Consider the following 13,488-nt stretch of genomic DNA (forward strand, 5'->3'; position numbering starts at 1 on the left):
ATTAAAACTAAAATTCAAAAAATTATACTATCGGAGACATAGGTTAGAGAATACTATCCGAGAAATATTAGAACGACAAGTTTAAAGACTTGAAAAAACACCTATGTGTAGCACGGTTCCCATACTTGTATTTCCATTATTTGGCGAAACCATGCTTCAGCCACACGTACAGTGCATGTGAATTTTTACTCTAATCACTGAGATCCACTAGCTAGCTAGATTGGTACAAAGAAGATCAGGTTGGACTAGAAACAAAACGCATGGTCAAATGCTAGGTGGAGGGCATTATATGGGCTATAAATGAGTGTCTTTTCTCATCCCAAGTTATTTGTGGTGGTATACCTTGGATGTGCACCAATTATCCATGGAAAGCATACAAAGCAATCTGCCTTTCTTTCTGGTTGCAGCTATATTTCTGCTGCTACTGCTATATTCTCTCTTAATTAAGAACGCAAATGAAATACAAGGCCATCGAAAAAGTAAAAAGCTCCATCTCCCACCAGGCCCCTCAAAACTGCCAATTATCGGCAATCTTCACCAGCTTGGCAACAGTCCTCACCTCTCTCTCAGTCGCCTCTCGGAGAAGTTCGGCGCCATCTTTTACCTACAACTAGGTCATATCCCAACTGTGATAGTCTCATCAGCTAGATTAGCCAAAGAAGTCATGACAACACATGACCTTGCTCTTTCAAGTCGCCCCCAGCTCTACTCTGCAAAACATTTATTCTATAACTGTACCGATGTAGCCTTTGCTCCGTACGGCGCTTATTGGAGGCACTTAAGGAAGATTTGCATACTTGAGCTTTTAAGTGCGAAACGAGTTCAGTCTTTCAGCTTTTTAAGAGAAAAACAGGTTGCTCGTCTAATTAACCGAGTTGCTGCCTCATATCCCGGCACCACCAATCTTACGAAGATTCTTGGGCTATATGCAAATGATGTACTTTGTGAAGCCGCCTTTGGAAGGGATTTTTCTGAAGGGGGTGAGTATGACCAACACGGATTCCAAAAGATGCTCGAGGAGTATCAAATTTTGCTTGGAGGATTCAGTGTGGGGGAGTACTTCCCTTCCATGGAGTGGATAAACACTCTGACAGGCATGAAATCAAGACTAGTTAAAACATTTGGGCGCTTTGATCATTTCTTCGATGTGATCATTGAAGAACATCTCAATCCTAAGAGAGTAAAAGGAGAACATAAGGACCTTGTTGATGTTTTGCTTGATTTGCAGAAAGGTGGAACGCTTGACATAGCTCTAACAATGGATAACATCAAGGCTGTCATCTTGGTGAGTTAATACACTCAATGACAAAGTTTTCTCTTCAGTAAAATTGACACTCAGTTCACTATTGGCAAGTGTTCAATTGAGTCTAAACTAAGAGGCGGTCGAGATTCCATTTTAGCTGGTTATAGGGGATGACTTTATGTGTCAATTCCCCAAGTCAGCTATGTATCTCACTCCCTTAAAGGTGATCATGCTTGCCTGGTTACTGAGCCTAGATCATTGACCATTGACAGCTAATGTGGTACATTAAATCATCATTTGCTGGTTGTAGGATATGTTCGCGGCAGGAACTGATACTACATTCATAACCCTTGACTGGGGAATGACAGAGCTTCTCATGAACCCAAAAGCAATGAAAAAAGCGCAAACTGAAATAAGAAAAGTCGTGGGAGAAAGAACATTCGTACTAGAGAGTGATCTGCCTCAGCTGCATTACCTGAAAGCCGTGATCAAGGAGATATATAGATTGCACCCTCCGGTTCCGGTACTACTTCCAAGGGAATCCATGGAAGATGTAGTCATAGATGGATATGATATTCCTGCCAAAACGCGCATATTCATCAATGCCTGGGCAATTGGCAGAGACCCGCAAACCTGGGAGAATCCACATGAATTTGAGCCAGAGAGGTTCATGAGTAGCAGCATAGATTTCAGGGGGCAGGATTTCGTACTGATTCCATTTGGCGCTGGAAGGAGAAGTTGTCCTGCTATTACATTTGGAATCGCAACTGTGGAGCTTGCTCTAGCGCAGCTTCTCCATAGTTTTGACTGGACGCTTCCACCAGGCATCAAAGCCAAGGATCTGGACATGACTGAAGTGTTTGGTATCTCAATGCACAGAGTCTCAAATCTGTTTGTGGTTGCCAAACCACACTTCACCAATATTATCTAGTGTTGACAATATATCTTGTTCCATGTATGTATTTCTGGATTCAGTCAAATAACGAATAAGCATTCCATCCTCCAACTTCCCCTGCCAACTTACTCATCTATGTAATATCCTCCAAAAAGAAGAAGAAAAGCACACAAACTTCTAGCTCAATTGGTTGTGTACCTTTTTCCTCAGGGGAGAGGTTGGGCCAGGTGAGTCTTCGATCGGGCTAGTTTATTGAATTTAGTGGTGGAGTAACTTTGGAGTCACCTTAAGTGGAGTTCACATTATCGTATATTCTGCCCGTTGTATCAACTTAATTTATACGAACTCTAAAAAAACTCCACTATGAAAAACAATAAATTAGAAATTGATTTTTGGTGGAGATGTTCTACCCACTTATACAATCACTAGCTACTGTGCACGTGGTACCCACGTGGGATCTATAGATTTTTTTTTTAACTTATAAATATTAAATTACTATTTTACCCCTCAAAAAGTTAAAAAAATAATAATAAAAAATGTGAAATGACCAAAATGCCTCTACGTCCACACACATTCACTATTCACTCGCCCCCTCGTTTTTCTATATATTAAAAATATATATACAATGCGGAAAGTAATCTCACTCATGTTCTCCACTGGTGCATCAATGTTAGTTCTTTCTCCCACCAATCATTTCTAACACCATCTGCATCATTCCATAACTATAAACATTATATCCCACTCGTGAGACACCCTCCAAATCCTCCAAAGTTTCTAAATGATCGACTTCCAGGTGAATGTAACCTGGAGTTCCTCGAGGCCCAACCCATATCTATATATATTCACCAACTTAATTTGTATTCTACTAGGGTATGCCTGCCGCAGACGCAAGATCGATAGAGTCGTCATGGCGCTAACTTTGAAGAAGTAGCCTAAACATTGATCGGAGTTAACATTATCCTCAAGCGGGGAATAAACTGCATGTGTTATGGTCGAGAAACGGTATTTCAAGATCCCGTAGCTTTGTAGAGTTCACAAAGCTCTGGCCATCTACATTTATAATATTTGCTGAATAATAGAGGAACAATTATACATTCAGTCTTCTGCAAGAGGCGTCCAGAACACATGAACTGAACCACTCCTTCAAAGAACAAACAATAGCCAGACCTCATTTTATTAGTGTACATAAAGAGGCGTACATATAATATTTGCTTTATTAGTGTACATAAAGCATTGTACATAAAGAATGAATCAAATGAAAACTGAAGTCAGAATGAATGAAAACTGAAGTCAGAATGAATGAACAAAAGCATTGTACATAAATAACAAAAGATTACATTTCATTGGGCTGAAGTTTGTCATTTGGCTTGGAATCAAATTACATTTTTTCAGGGGATGGTTCGTTAGTTCGATCTCCGATAATAATTTGCTGAAATCTTTGTAGACGATCAAAGTTAACTTAGCATAGGCCCACTTTTTCTGCATTGCGTACTTGCTTTGGAGTTTTGAACTATCCAAATGCAACCTTATAAACTGGCCTTTTTCAAAGCGTGGTTGCCAGCCTTGTCAAAGGGAGCAGAAATCAATTTGGTATGAGACTGGCGTCTATTGCCTTGTGCGACACTAAGAACAAGGAACAGTCGCATTTTCAGAATATGACTGTATTGCTGTCTAAAGCCTTGCATAGAAACTAAAGTCTAATTAAGAACTTAAGTGTCACACTCCAAATTTTCAGACAATATTTAAAACAATTATATTTAATTATCTGGAAACCCGGGGTGAAACAAAACCCAAAACCCTGTTATCAAACACGATATATACAAAAACTGAAATCAAAAGAAACGAAAAGGAAAAAAAATCCTTAAATTACATTATTAAATTATAAAGAAACTAACTCACTCTTGAGAAAAATCTTAAACCGTAAGACTCCAAGAGCAACTCCAAATCACGCCTCCTTATCCATCGTGACTCCACCATCTATGTTTCCAAGAACACACCCACGTTGCAAAACAAAGCAAACATGGGTCATCAAATTGAATTTCTTTGGTATGAGTAGACTAACAACAAAATATATAATAATCTTTTAAATGAATAAATGTAACATTTCAAACAATTTCAACTTGAAGACAATATAGTTCCGTTTTCCAAAAACGGCGTGTAGTTTCTTCCCAAGTAAGATTTCACCCCCCCAACATACAAATTCCAAGAATCTCATATAACAAGACTCGGCCATTCCAACTTTCCAAAATAACTCACAATACAATACCACTTACATTCCATTTATTAAATGCACATATGACAACCTAATTAAATATGTGTTTGGTATCTTTTACCTTTAAGCCAACACGCCGCCTTAGGGTAGGATATTTACGTCCCCTGCAGAAAAGATTAATAGATCCTACTCTCCCGCAAAACAGAGTTAGACATCACAATAAAATGATTTATCTCACCTAAAAAATTTCATTCATAACCAAACCTCATTTAAGACATTTAAGTCTAATTGATATGACCCGGTTCGTCTCAAGATATTCGGGAATACCACTTATCATAATACCTATATCAAGGGTAGTCATTCATATGACATCATTACGCCATAAAGTTTCAAGTGCATAATCATAGATCTCGGACTATCACAAGTCATTAATAGTTTCGTAATAACATATCAAGTTATAGTCAATTCCGCGGTCACATAGAACTCACAATCATTTATTAGTATTATTCAATCACACACTTCATATCCATAGCATCACACAATTCATATATTTTTACTTTAGTATCACTTTCGCCTACTTATGAGAACAAGGAAAAGTCACAACCAAGGAGTACATTCATCCCTTGTGAGTATCAACTCATACAAACCACGTAAACATTTCTCATAAGAAATCATAGACATCATATGCAATAACTCCATCACACGTAAAATCAATATTTTTTTACTTTGCTTATTAATTATCTTGTTGACTCCTTTATTCAAAGACACGTTTCAACCTTTAGTTCCTACTCCACGATTTGCACTACACACATTTGCCAAATCACACATATCCGTATATACTCACTCACACCGAGAAGTACCACTACAAGACATACGCCCCCAAGTGGGATATCGCCTCCGTGAAACATACTTTCATCTTGTAAACTCAGAACTTGTGAGTCACACCATCTCGGGGCTTTCCATACACATAATCACAAAGCCTCTTTTGGGCATAACAAAATATCGGTCATTCATGGCACATTCAATGAATACCTTGGGTCATTCCCGCCACATTCAAGGAATACCCATCATAACACTAACGGGCCATTCATGGCACATTCAATAAATGCCCCGAGTCATTCCCGCCACATTCAAGGAATACCCAAACCTACATTCCGTACATTCAAGGAATACGACCAACTAAAATCAGCTCATAACCCATATATTAACTTAAAGCCCGGTCCATGTAAACCGAATTCAGCCCACCTAAAAGATCCGACACAAATTAACTAAACCCAAGCGGGAGTTTTGGCTAACACTCCCGATCATCTTCTCCATCGACCTTCTTTTCCACCAAACAACTAATACGCACACCTATCCAACCACCACCATCAACCCACCGAAAATCACTAGCATGAAAACCCCATAGCCTATTAGCAATCAAAATAACAAATCATCAATTTCTCCAAAAACCAAATCTAGATTTGAACCACCTACAACAAAAACTAATTGAAACCAAGAACCAATCCATATACAACAACAAACAAAACAAAATTAATCAAATCATTAGTTCAAAGTTTTAAACGCCCAACTCAAATTTCTTAACAAAAGGAAACTGACAGCCATTATTTCAAATCCCAAATCAATCTCCAATCTCTCCCAAAAACTCAACCATTTACAATAACCACACAACTCATTATATATAGCAAAGAAAACAATAGTATAATTACAGAATCACAATCTATTAACGATCATCAAACAATTTGATCTACAATTGAGTTTTTGCCTCCGAACCAAAATCTATTTATCTTGTTTATTTATTTTATAAATTTGTTGTTTTTGCAATTATTAACACTAAACTTGAGTATTCAACGTCACCGAAAATTTCAATCCAAGTATATAAAAATATATATACAATCGACAATTTACATATTATTTTTAAAACATGAGAAAATCATAAGATATATAAAAATATATACTCACCCGTGATACGCTCCTGCTAGCAGCTATCTATCAGTAGATTTCTAGCAAAAATCCCCTCTTCTTCTTTATGTGAAAAACTCCATTTTTATTTTCTTCTCTTTGTGTCCAATCCCCTCCACGTGTGAATCCTTTTTTTTTTCTTTTAACTTTAAAACCACCCCGAAAAATATGGAATGGGCTTTATCCACTTTACCCTATCTCTTCATAATCTTTATCCTTTTTACCTTATCTATTTCTAATATTTATCATTTTATTTTATTTTATCTCTTTTTATTATTTTTATTATTTATTGTACTAAGAAAATATTAAATAAAAACACGGGGTGTTATATTAAGATACAAAGAGGACATATTGCTCCATTATTTTAGACATATTAAGAAGTTAATATGACTGTATTGTTTCTTTATTGGTAGGGTGCTCTTTTATGTATCTTTGATCTTTCTATGTGGTTTGGCGGTAAATGAACCTAGGTATAGATGAATGCATTCGTAAATTTACAAGCCTGAAAATGGACGTAATTTCAACTTAATTTCAGAGTGGCACCTATATGTCTAAAATCTCAACCCCGCCTTCATAATTAAAATACTAATTAAACCACAACAGTAATCATACAAAAACTGAATAAACAAGCGAACCAAGAGAACATAAAATAATTTTATATTATCTATGAAGTAGAAGCGAGATACTGCAAAATATTTACTGTCAAAATCCATTTTATTAACCAATATTTACCCAAATTCTGATTTTGAAGTCATTTTCACTATACACCATCGATTTGTCGTAGTACTTCAACTTGTCGTAGTACTTGTAAAAAAGAGTACCATGCAAACACAACACCATCGATTTGTCGTAGTACTTCAACTTGTCCAACCTTTAATTAAGTTTGTTTGTTTCCCGCTTTTCCATAACACAAAATAACAAAAGATTGATTAAGAATGAAAACTGAAGTCAGACCTCATTTACCTGTGCTTCAAGCTTCGTCATTTACCTGTGTTGGTTGTGGAAATGAAACAAGGCAATTCTTTCTCTAGAGTGACGGCGGCAGGAAGGAAGGATAGGGCATACATAGTTTGTTTGAAGAATAAGATCCAATAGATCCAGGTGTTAGGGCATAAATGAAAGCATTTTGGGACGGGCTTTATTTTCTTTACGCCACAACTTTAAAATACACCCAGAATCCATCTGGATGGAGGCCCCATAGGCCCCACACCATTGTGTTTTATTAGATAGATATACGTTAATATGTGTACCTTCTTGAATTCATAAATATAATGCTTTTACTGTTAGTTGCAACTTCAGAGGCTAGCTTCTTAATTGCTTGAACTATAAATGTTCATTACTGTTATTTCTGTTTATCTGCAGGCACTAAGAACTAGCCAGGGTTCATATGTGTAGCATTGATGAAGGAGCAATAAACATTTGAAACTCATAAACATTAATTTATCTCAACTTCACTATCAGTGCTAGCTAGCTAGTTTACCATTGTTGTATTAATTCCCTAGATACGACCATAAGGGCAATGGTTACAGGTTACTGTAGAACAAGAAAGCAAGACTAGATTGGACTACTCTTCAGTACTTCAACTCAGCATTATGAGGAGAAGCTTCAATTCTTTCCAAGTACACCACGCACCTGTTCCCGAGTATTATGAACACATCAGTGAATACCACATTTTCTTAGTATTAAACTAAAAGCCGACTGAATTTTGAGATTCATGAGCATATTATTTCAGACACTTGTTATGCGTAGCAGGTCGACAAAAAGCATGACACTAACCACCAAAGTCCAAAACTTAATCGGATTGAGCTGAGATATACACTGGCCTATTTCATACCATCGAGTAACATATATATCTATCCTTATCTGGAACTGTTCCAAAAACTAAAAACCAAAAACAAGCTAAAACCAACAAGAAAACTAACAATCAGTGCACATGGTGTGTTGCTACTTGCTAACTTGTTATACTCATCAATATATGTCGACAATAATGTGCCGAGATTTGAGAAACCGGCATCGAAACTTTGAAAATGTGTAATCCACGTGTTTCTACTTTCTAGACATCAATTAATCAATCAATCAATCAACTCAAATTAATTAATTAATAATTAATAATCATCGATATCTTCAAAAATCAAAACCCTAAAAAAACCCAAAATTAAATGAAGAAAAAAGTTTTGATTAATTGAAAAAGTTAGAGAGAGAAAATGGTGAAGAAAAGAGTACCGGAATGGATGAACAGTTCATTATGGACTTCAAATCCATCACCAGAAACTGAAGAACGATACACTCCAATTCCAATTCCAATTCCAATTCCTAAACCTGAACCCATCATCCAAACTCCTCCAATTCCAGAACCCCAAATTGTTAAACAACAAGAAAGTATACAAGAAGAAGAAGAAGAAGAGGATGAGCATCATGGAACTAGTTTCTCACCTGAAGATATTTCTAGACAATCTCAACTTTTAGCTGAGGTGGTTAATTAATTACCTTTAATACTTTATTTGTTTTTTTTAATATTAAATTTCACTTTAATTGTTTTCTTTATTCATTAGTTGTCAAGGAAGGTGATTAATTTGCTTGAGTTAAGAAGATTGGCATCACAAGGTATACCTGATGGAGCTGGGATTCGTTCTACTGTATGGAAGGTATATTTATTGAATTTTTAGTGGTTGACTTTTTTTGGATCTTTGTTTTTTTGAAGTGATTGTTATGTTTGCTTTGGTTGGTTGGTTGTGCAGCTTCTATTGAGTTATTTACCGACTGATCGTGGACATTGGGTAGCTGAATTAGCTAGGAAGAGATCTCAGTATAAGCATTTTACCGACGAGCTTCTTGTCAATCCCGTGAGTCAGTTTAACAGTTTTATTAATGATGCCTCACACATTTTAATTGGCTTTTAGGATATTGGTGTTGTTTGAATGAAAACATAGAAGATACTATTTTGAGAGTATGCTGCACAGCTTACTACTGATTGCATCACCCCTTTTAGATGGAAATCTGAGTCCTTAAGTATACTCAGTTAGACAATGTCTTGGTCCTTTTTAGCCTTTCTTGGCTGGAACCTGGATGACATTCCAACGATTAGTGTCAGCTGTACAATTTTAATATCTTGCCTCAAACAATGAGGTTGCAATTACAACTTTGAGAGGGGATTTTGATAGATGACACTAATTCTCAGAGCAAGTTCTCAGCTGTACAATTTTAATATCTTGCCTCAAACAATGAGGTTGCAATTACAACTTTGAGAGGGCATTTTGATAGATGACCTACAGACATATTTTTCTTTGTTACTTATTGGTGTCCTAATTAGGTTAAAAAAACTATTTGTATCCATAGGTGTCCTTTTTGTGCCCGTTTTCTTTTGTGTCTATAGAGAGTTTTGGATTTCTAAATGTTTTTGTGGCTAGTCAGTCAGAAATCACAAGGAAGTTGGAGACATCTACCAGACTTGAAACCGATGAATCAAAATTGGAAGACAAAGGCCTGCTACCACGATCTGAAATTCCACAGGGGGAACACCCTTTGAGCCTTGGAAAGACCAGCATTTGGAATCAGTTCTTCCAGGTACTTATATCAAAGGCCATGGTAACTCATAGTCCCAGATTTTATGCGTAATGAATTCAGCTAGTTTTTAAATTCGGTACAGGTGTAATGAAAGGTTAAAATGTGGACACAGAGAGTTTCATATAATCGGAAATCACATATTGCAGGACACAGAAATCATCGAGCAGATTGACCGTGATGTAAAGCGCACTCATCCTGACTTGCATTTCTTCTCTGGGGATTCGTCCTTTGCAAAATCTAATCAGGTGGGCCCTTGTTATTTGGGCTTAGGCAGGAGATAGGCTCAATGACCTAAAGCAGTAAGCTTTTCTTTTATTTGCAGGAGGCTTTGAGACGGATATTGATAATATTTGCAAAGCTGAACCCCGGTATAAGATATGTTCAAGGAATGAATGAAGTTTTGGCACCACTGTTCTATGTATTCAGGAATGACCCCGACGAAGAAAATGCTGTAAGAATTAGTGATTCTTAAATTTCAATTCGGACTGTGCATGTCACATGTTATATTCCTTCTTGGACATGTCTCAATCATTCTTTCTGTTTTACATACTAATTATGTAGTCGAATAAGAAAGCAAAGAGGGGTCATGTCAATTGACATCTTCTTTTATGTCTCAACTCTAAAGTTTTGTTGGATTGAGTGAATAAAGAACCTTAGAATCATAAATAGAGATTTTTTTTTTTTTTATTCTAAAAAAGTTGAGCACTGTTTTTTATGTCCTGTAGTCCTTCCCGAGGTAAAACTGTGGTCAAGTAGTCGTTTAGAGCCAAGTGGTGGAAGGGTTAAGAACTTAAGAAGTGAACAAATAATTGTCAAGTTTCGGAAGTAAGATCCAGTTAATGGGTGATATCATAATGACACAAATTGATTGCGGTTGAAGTCAAAAACTGGCTGAGTTGTCATTTTTCACCAAATAATCCATTGCCAATCCTTGGGAATCTAATATGAGTAATCCTTTTCACTTGATACTGCCTGAGATCTCAATTAAGGGTTTCTTCTTTAAGGTTCTTGTTATTGGAGATGGCATACTCAAGACTTAAGTTGCAATTAAGGCAATATCGAGCTGAGTCAGCTTGGTTACCTTTCCTTTTCTATGATAATCGGACTTAACTCCCTTATCGTTCAAGTTTCAAATTAGAGGCATTATGAGTTAATATGTTGTTTCTTTGTTTACAATTTCTACATTTGGATCCTCCAAGTTGACAAAAGTTAAAAATGATAATAAGTAATATATATATGGTAATCATTCTTTCATACTCTTGTAACTTGGCATTAGAGGAGGTAAACCATATCTGATTATTATTCTTTGGGGGCCCTTATTCTTTAGTCAGTCTTGACTCTTGATTCGTTCCTTACTGCTTTTCATGGTTGGTATGCAGGCCTCTGCAGAGGCAGACACATTTTTTTGTTTTGTCGAGTTGTTAAGTGGATTCCGGGACCACTTCTGCCAGCAGCTTGACAACAGTGTTGTTGGTATCCGTTCTACAATTACAAAGATGTCGCAGCTATTAAAGGAGCATGACGAGGAACTTTGGCGTCATCTGGAGATCACAACCAAAGTAAGATATGGTTACATTACGAAGTGCTAAATTTTGTCTTCCAGTAGTTCATAATTTTATTTTTCGTCATCCAATGTATTTCTCCGTGCATGTGTGTGTGTGTGGGGGGGGGGGGGGGGGAGGAGGGACAAAGTAAAGATATTGTTTAAATAGTTATTAACTTGCTTCAAGAGGAAATGTGAAATTATACTAAGAAGTGATTCCTGATGAAGAATAATCATAAATGGAGTTCAAGGCAGTTGACATCATTCTACCCTATTGAAAAGCTAGAGAAGTTTTCATGGTACAACACTTATAAAGAGCACACAAAAAGTGGTCGATCTTTTATGCTCTGTTGCTTCCATGTTCTCAAAGATCCTAACTGCAGTCCCTTAAATTTACAGATTTGAGTTACAGTAGTTATAGCCATACAATTTGGTTTCAGGTTCTTTGCCTTTGGATGCTATGGCTTTCATTTGCAACATAATTTTTCTAGAAATATGTCCTCAAGTGGTATAGCTCATCTAAAGGACCTCATTTCTGGATGTTGAAATGACAGGTGAATCCACAGTTCTATGCATTTAGATGGATAACGTTGCTGCTGACCCAAGAGTTCAACTTTGCAGACAGCCTTCACATCTGGGACACACTTTTAAGTGACCCAGAAGGTCCTCAGGTGGGTACTGGTTCTTTGATTGTATTCTTTATGCTATAAAGCGGTTCATAACAATGCTATAAAGCGGTTCATAACAACTACTGTCATCTTACTTGTAGCTAACTGTGTTAAAGTACAATAATATTCACATATTCGCGAGAGATGCTTTTGTGTCTCTTGTTTCTAATACTGTTGAATACACACTGGCAAAGATACAAGTCTGTAGGTGTCACGCATCCCATTTGTGTATTCACATCTGCAATGCCAAGACACTCTTTAAACATTTTGTCGGGGATATGTAGTATCATAGTAGATATAATGTTAAAGGTTGCCTAATTATTTTAATTAATTCGATTTATACCTCATTGAAAAGAATCCAAGGAAAGAGATGTTTTTAAAAATTGCCAGTACAATCTATCTTATTTTGGTTGCAAATTCGTCAGATGTCCATAGTAGAACGTATGTACTTGTGCAGTATGTGAATGGGTAAGGAGTCGATGCTTTTGTGAGTGTAATCCTGTTTCTTTCATTTTTTTATGCTGAAGATTGGGTATGTGCAGGAGACCTTGCTGCGGGTATGCTGTGCAATGTTGGTTCTCATTCGCAGGCGTCTATTGGCAGGAGATTTCACTTCTAATCTCAAGCTGCTCCAACACTACCCATCAACCAATATCAGTCACCTCCTGTATGTTGCTGACAAGTTACGTGCTCGGTCAGTTGGGTAGTTTGCACAACCATTCCAAATTTTTGGGGATTGTAATTTGCGCCATCTCCAACACCTCTTTCCACATATCCCTTGCTTCAGAATGTAAAATGTATCAGTTATAGATGTATGTCCGTAGCAAACATCTCATTTCGTATAATGCATTTCATTTTGGTTTAGTATGATGAGATTTTGTCCCGTCGGAGTCACAGTTGATTGGTTTAATACGTGGTCGTTTTAAGACAAAAACAGTTCAATCGGCTCAATGTTGACAGACTTCTAATTGATGGTTAAACCAGCTCAGTCAATGAAATGGGCCAAAACACTTTGCTTATATCAAAAAAAAAAAAAAAAATATATATATATATATATATATATATATATATATATATATATATATATATATCCTTATATATATATATATATATATATATATATCCTTGATGCACCTATATGATATTGCTCCATATAAAAGTGTTCGGTAGTTGGGATGAAAGGAAAGAGTTGCACAGATATTAGTGCACACCCAGACCGAGCATTTGGTGTATTCTGGAACTTACTATTTTGTCCAGTGACAAAGACCACGTAGGTGATGAGGAACTTTCTTTTTACACTATTTTCAGTATATGTTGGGAAGAAATATAGAGAAGGAACTTTAGGAAAGCAAATTTTTGGGCAGAAATATGTATTTCAGTATTTGAAGTCTTGAACTAGAA

The 13,488-nt window shown here is 36.6% G+C and overlaps 2 protein-coding genes across 2 annotated transcripts; both read left to right on the plus strand.

The window, feature by feature from the left end:
• Positions 1–298: 298 nt before the first annotated feature.
• On the plus strand, positions 299–2,244 carry LOC147500578 (cytochrome P450 71AP13-like). Its single transcript, XM_086562164.1, has 2 exons — positions 299–1,285; positions 1,554–2,244. The coding sequence occupies exons 1-2, from the start codon at positions 365–367 to the stop codon at positions 2,172–2,174; spliced, it is 1,542 nt and encodes a 513-aa protein (XP_086418290.1). The 5' UTR covers positions 299–364; the 3' UTR covers positions 2,175–2,244.
• Positions 2,245–8,371: 6,127 nt separating this feature from the next.
• On the plus strand, positions 8,372–12,951 carry LOC147500579 (uncharacterized). The gene is made up of 9 exons (XM_086562165.1): positions 8,372–8,783; positions 8,865–8,957; positions 9,051–9,155; positions 9,724–9,876; positions 10,023–10,121; positions 10,199–10,327; positions 11,256–11,435; positions 11,974–12,090; positions 12,630–12,951. The coding sequence occupies exons 1-9, from the start codon at positions 8,517–8,519 to the stop codon at positions 12,792–12,794; spliced, it is 1,308 nt and encodes a 435-aa protein (XP_086418291.1). The 5' UTR covers positions 8,372–8,516; the 3' UTR covers positions 12,795–12,951.
• Positions 12,952–13,488: the final 537 nt, after the last annotated feature.

This window comes from Coptis chinensis, chromosome 5 (genome assembly GCF_015680905.1).
Source record: "Coptis chinensis isolate HL-2020 chromosome 5, ASM1568090v1, whole genome shotgun sequence".
NCBI lineage: Eukaryota > Viridiplantae > Streptophyta > Magnoliopsida > Ranunculales > Ranunculaceae > Coptis > Coptis chinensis.

Bases quoted from the DNA above. Each gene is read 5' to 3' on its own strand.
- LOC147500579 (XM_086562165.1), top strand. From the start codon at position 8,517: ATGGTGAAGAAAAGAGTACCGGAATGGATGAACAGTTCATTATGGACT. The intron at 9,156-9,723 runs GTGAGTCAGTTT...GTGGCTAGTCAG, and splicing joins ACGAGCTTCTTGTCAATCCC to TCAGAAATCACAAGGAAGTT. The intron at 10,328-11,255 runs GTAAGAATTAGT...GTTGGTATGCAG, and splicing joins ACCCCGACGAAGAAAATGCT to GCCTCTGCAGAGGCAGACAC.
- LOC147500578 (XM_086562164.1), top strand. From the start codon at position 365: ATGGAAAGCATACAAAGCAATCTGCCTTTCTTTCTGGTTGCAGCTATA. The intron at 1,286-1,553 runs GTGAGTTAATAC...TGCTGGTTGTAG, and splicing joins ACATCAAGGCTGTCATCTTG to GATATGTTCGCGGCAGGAAC.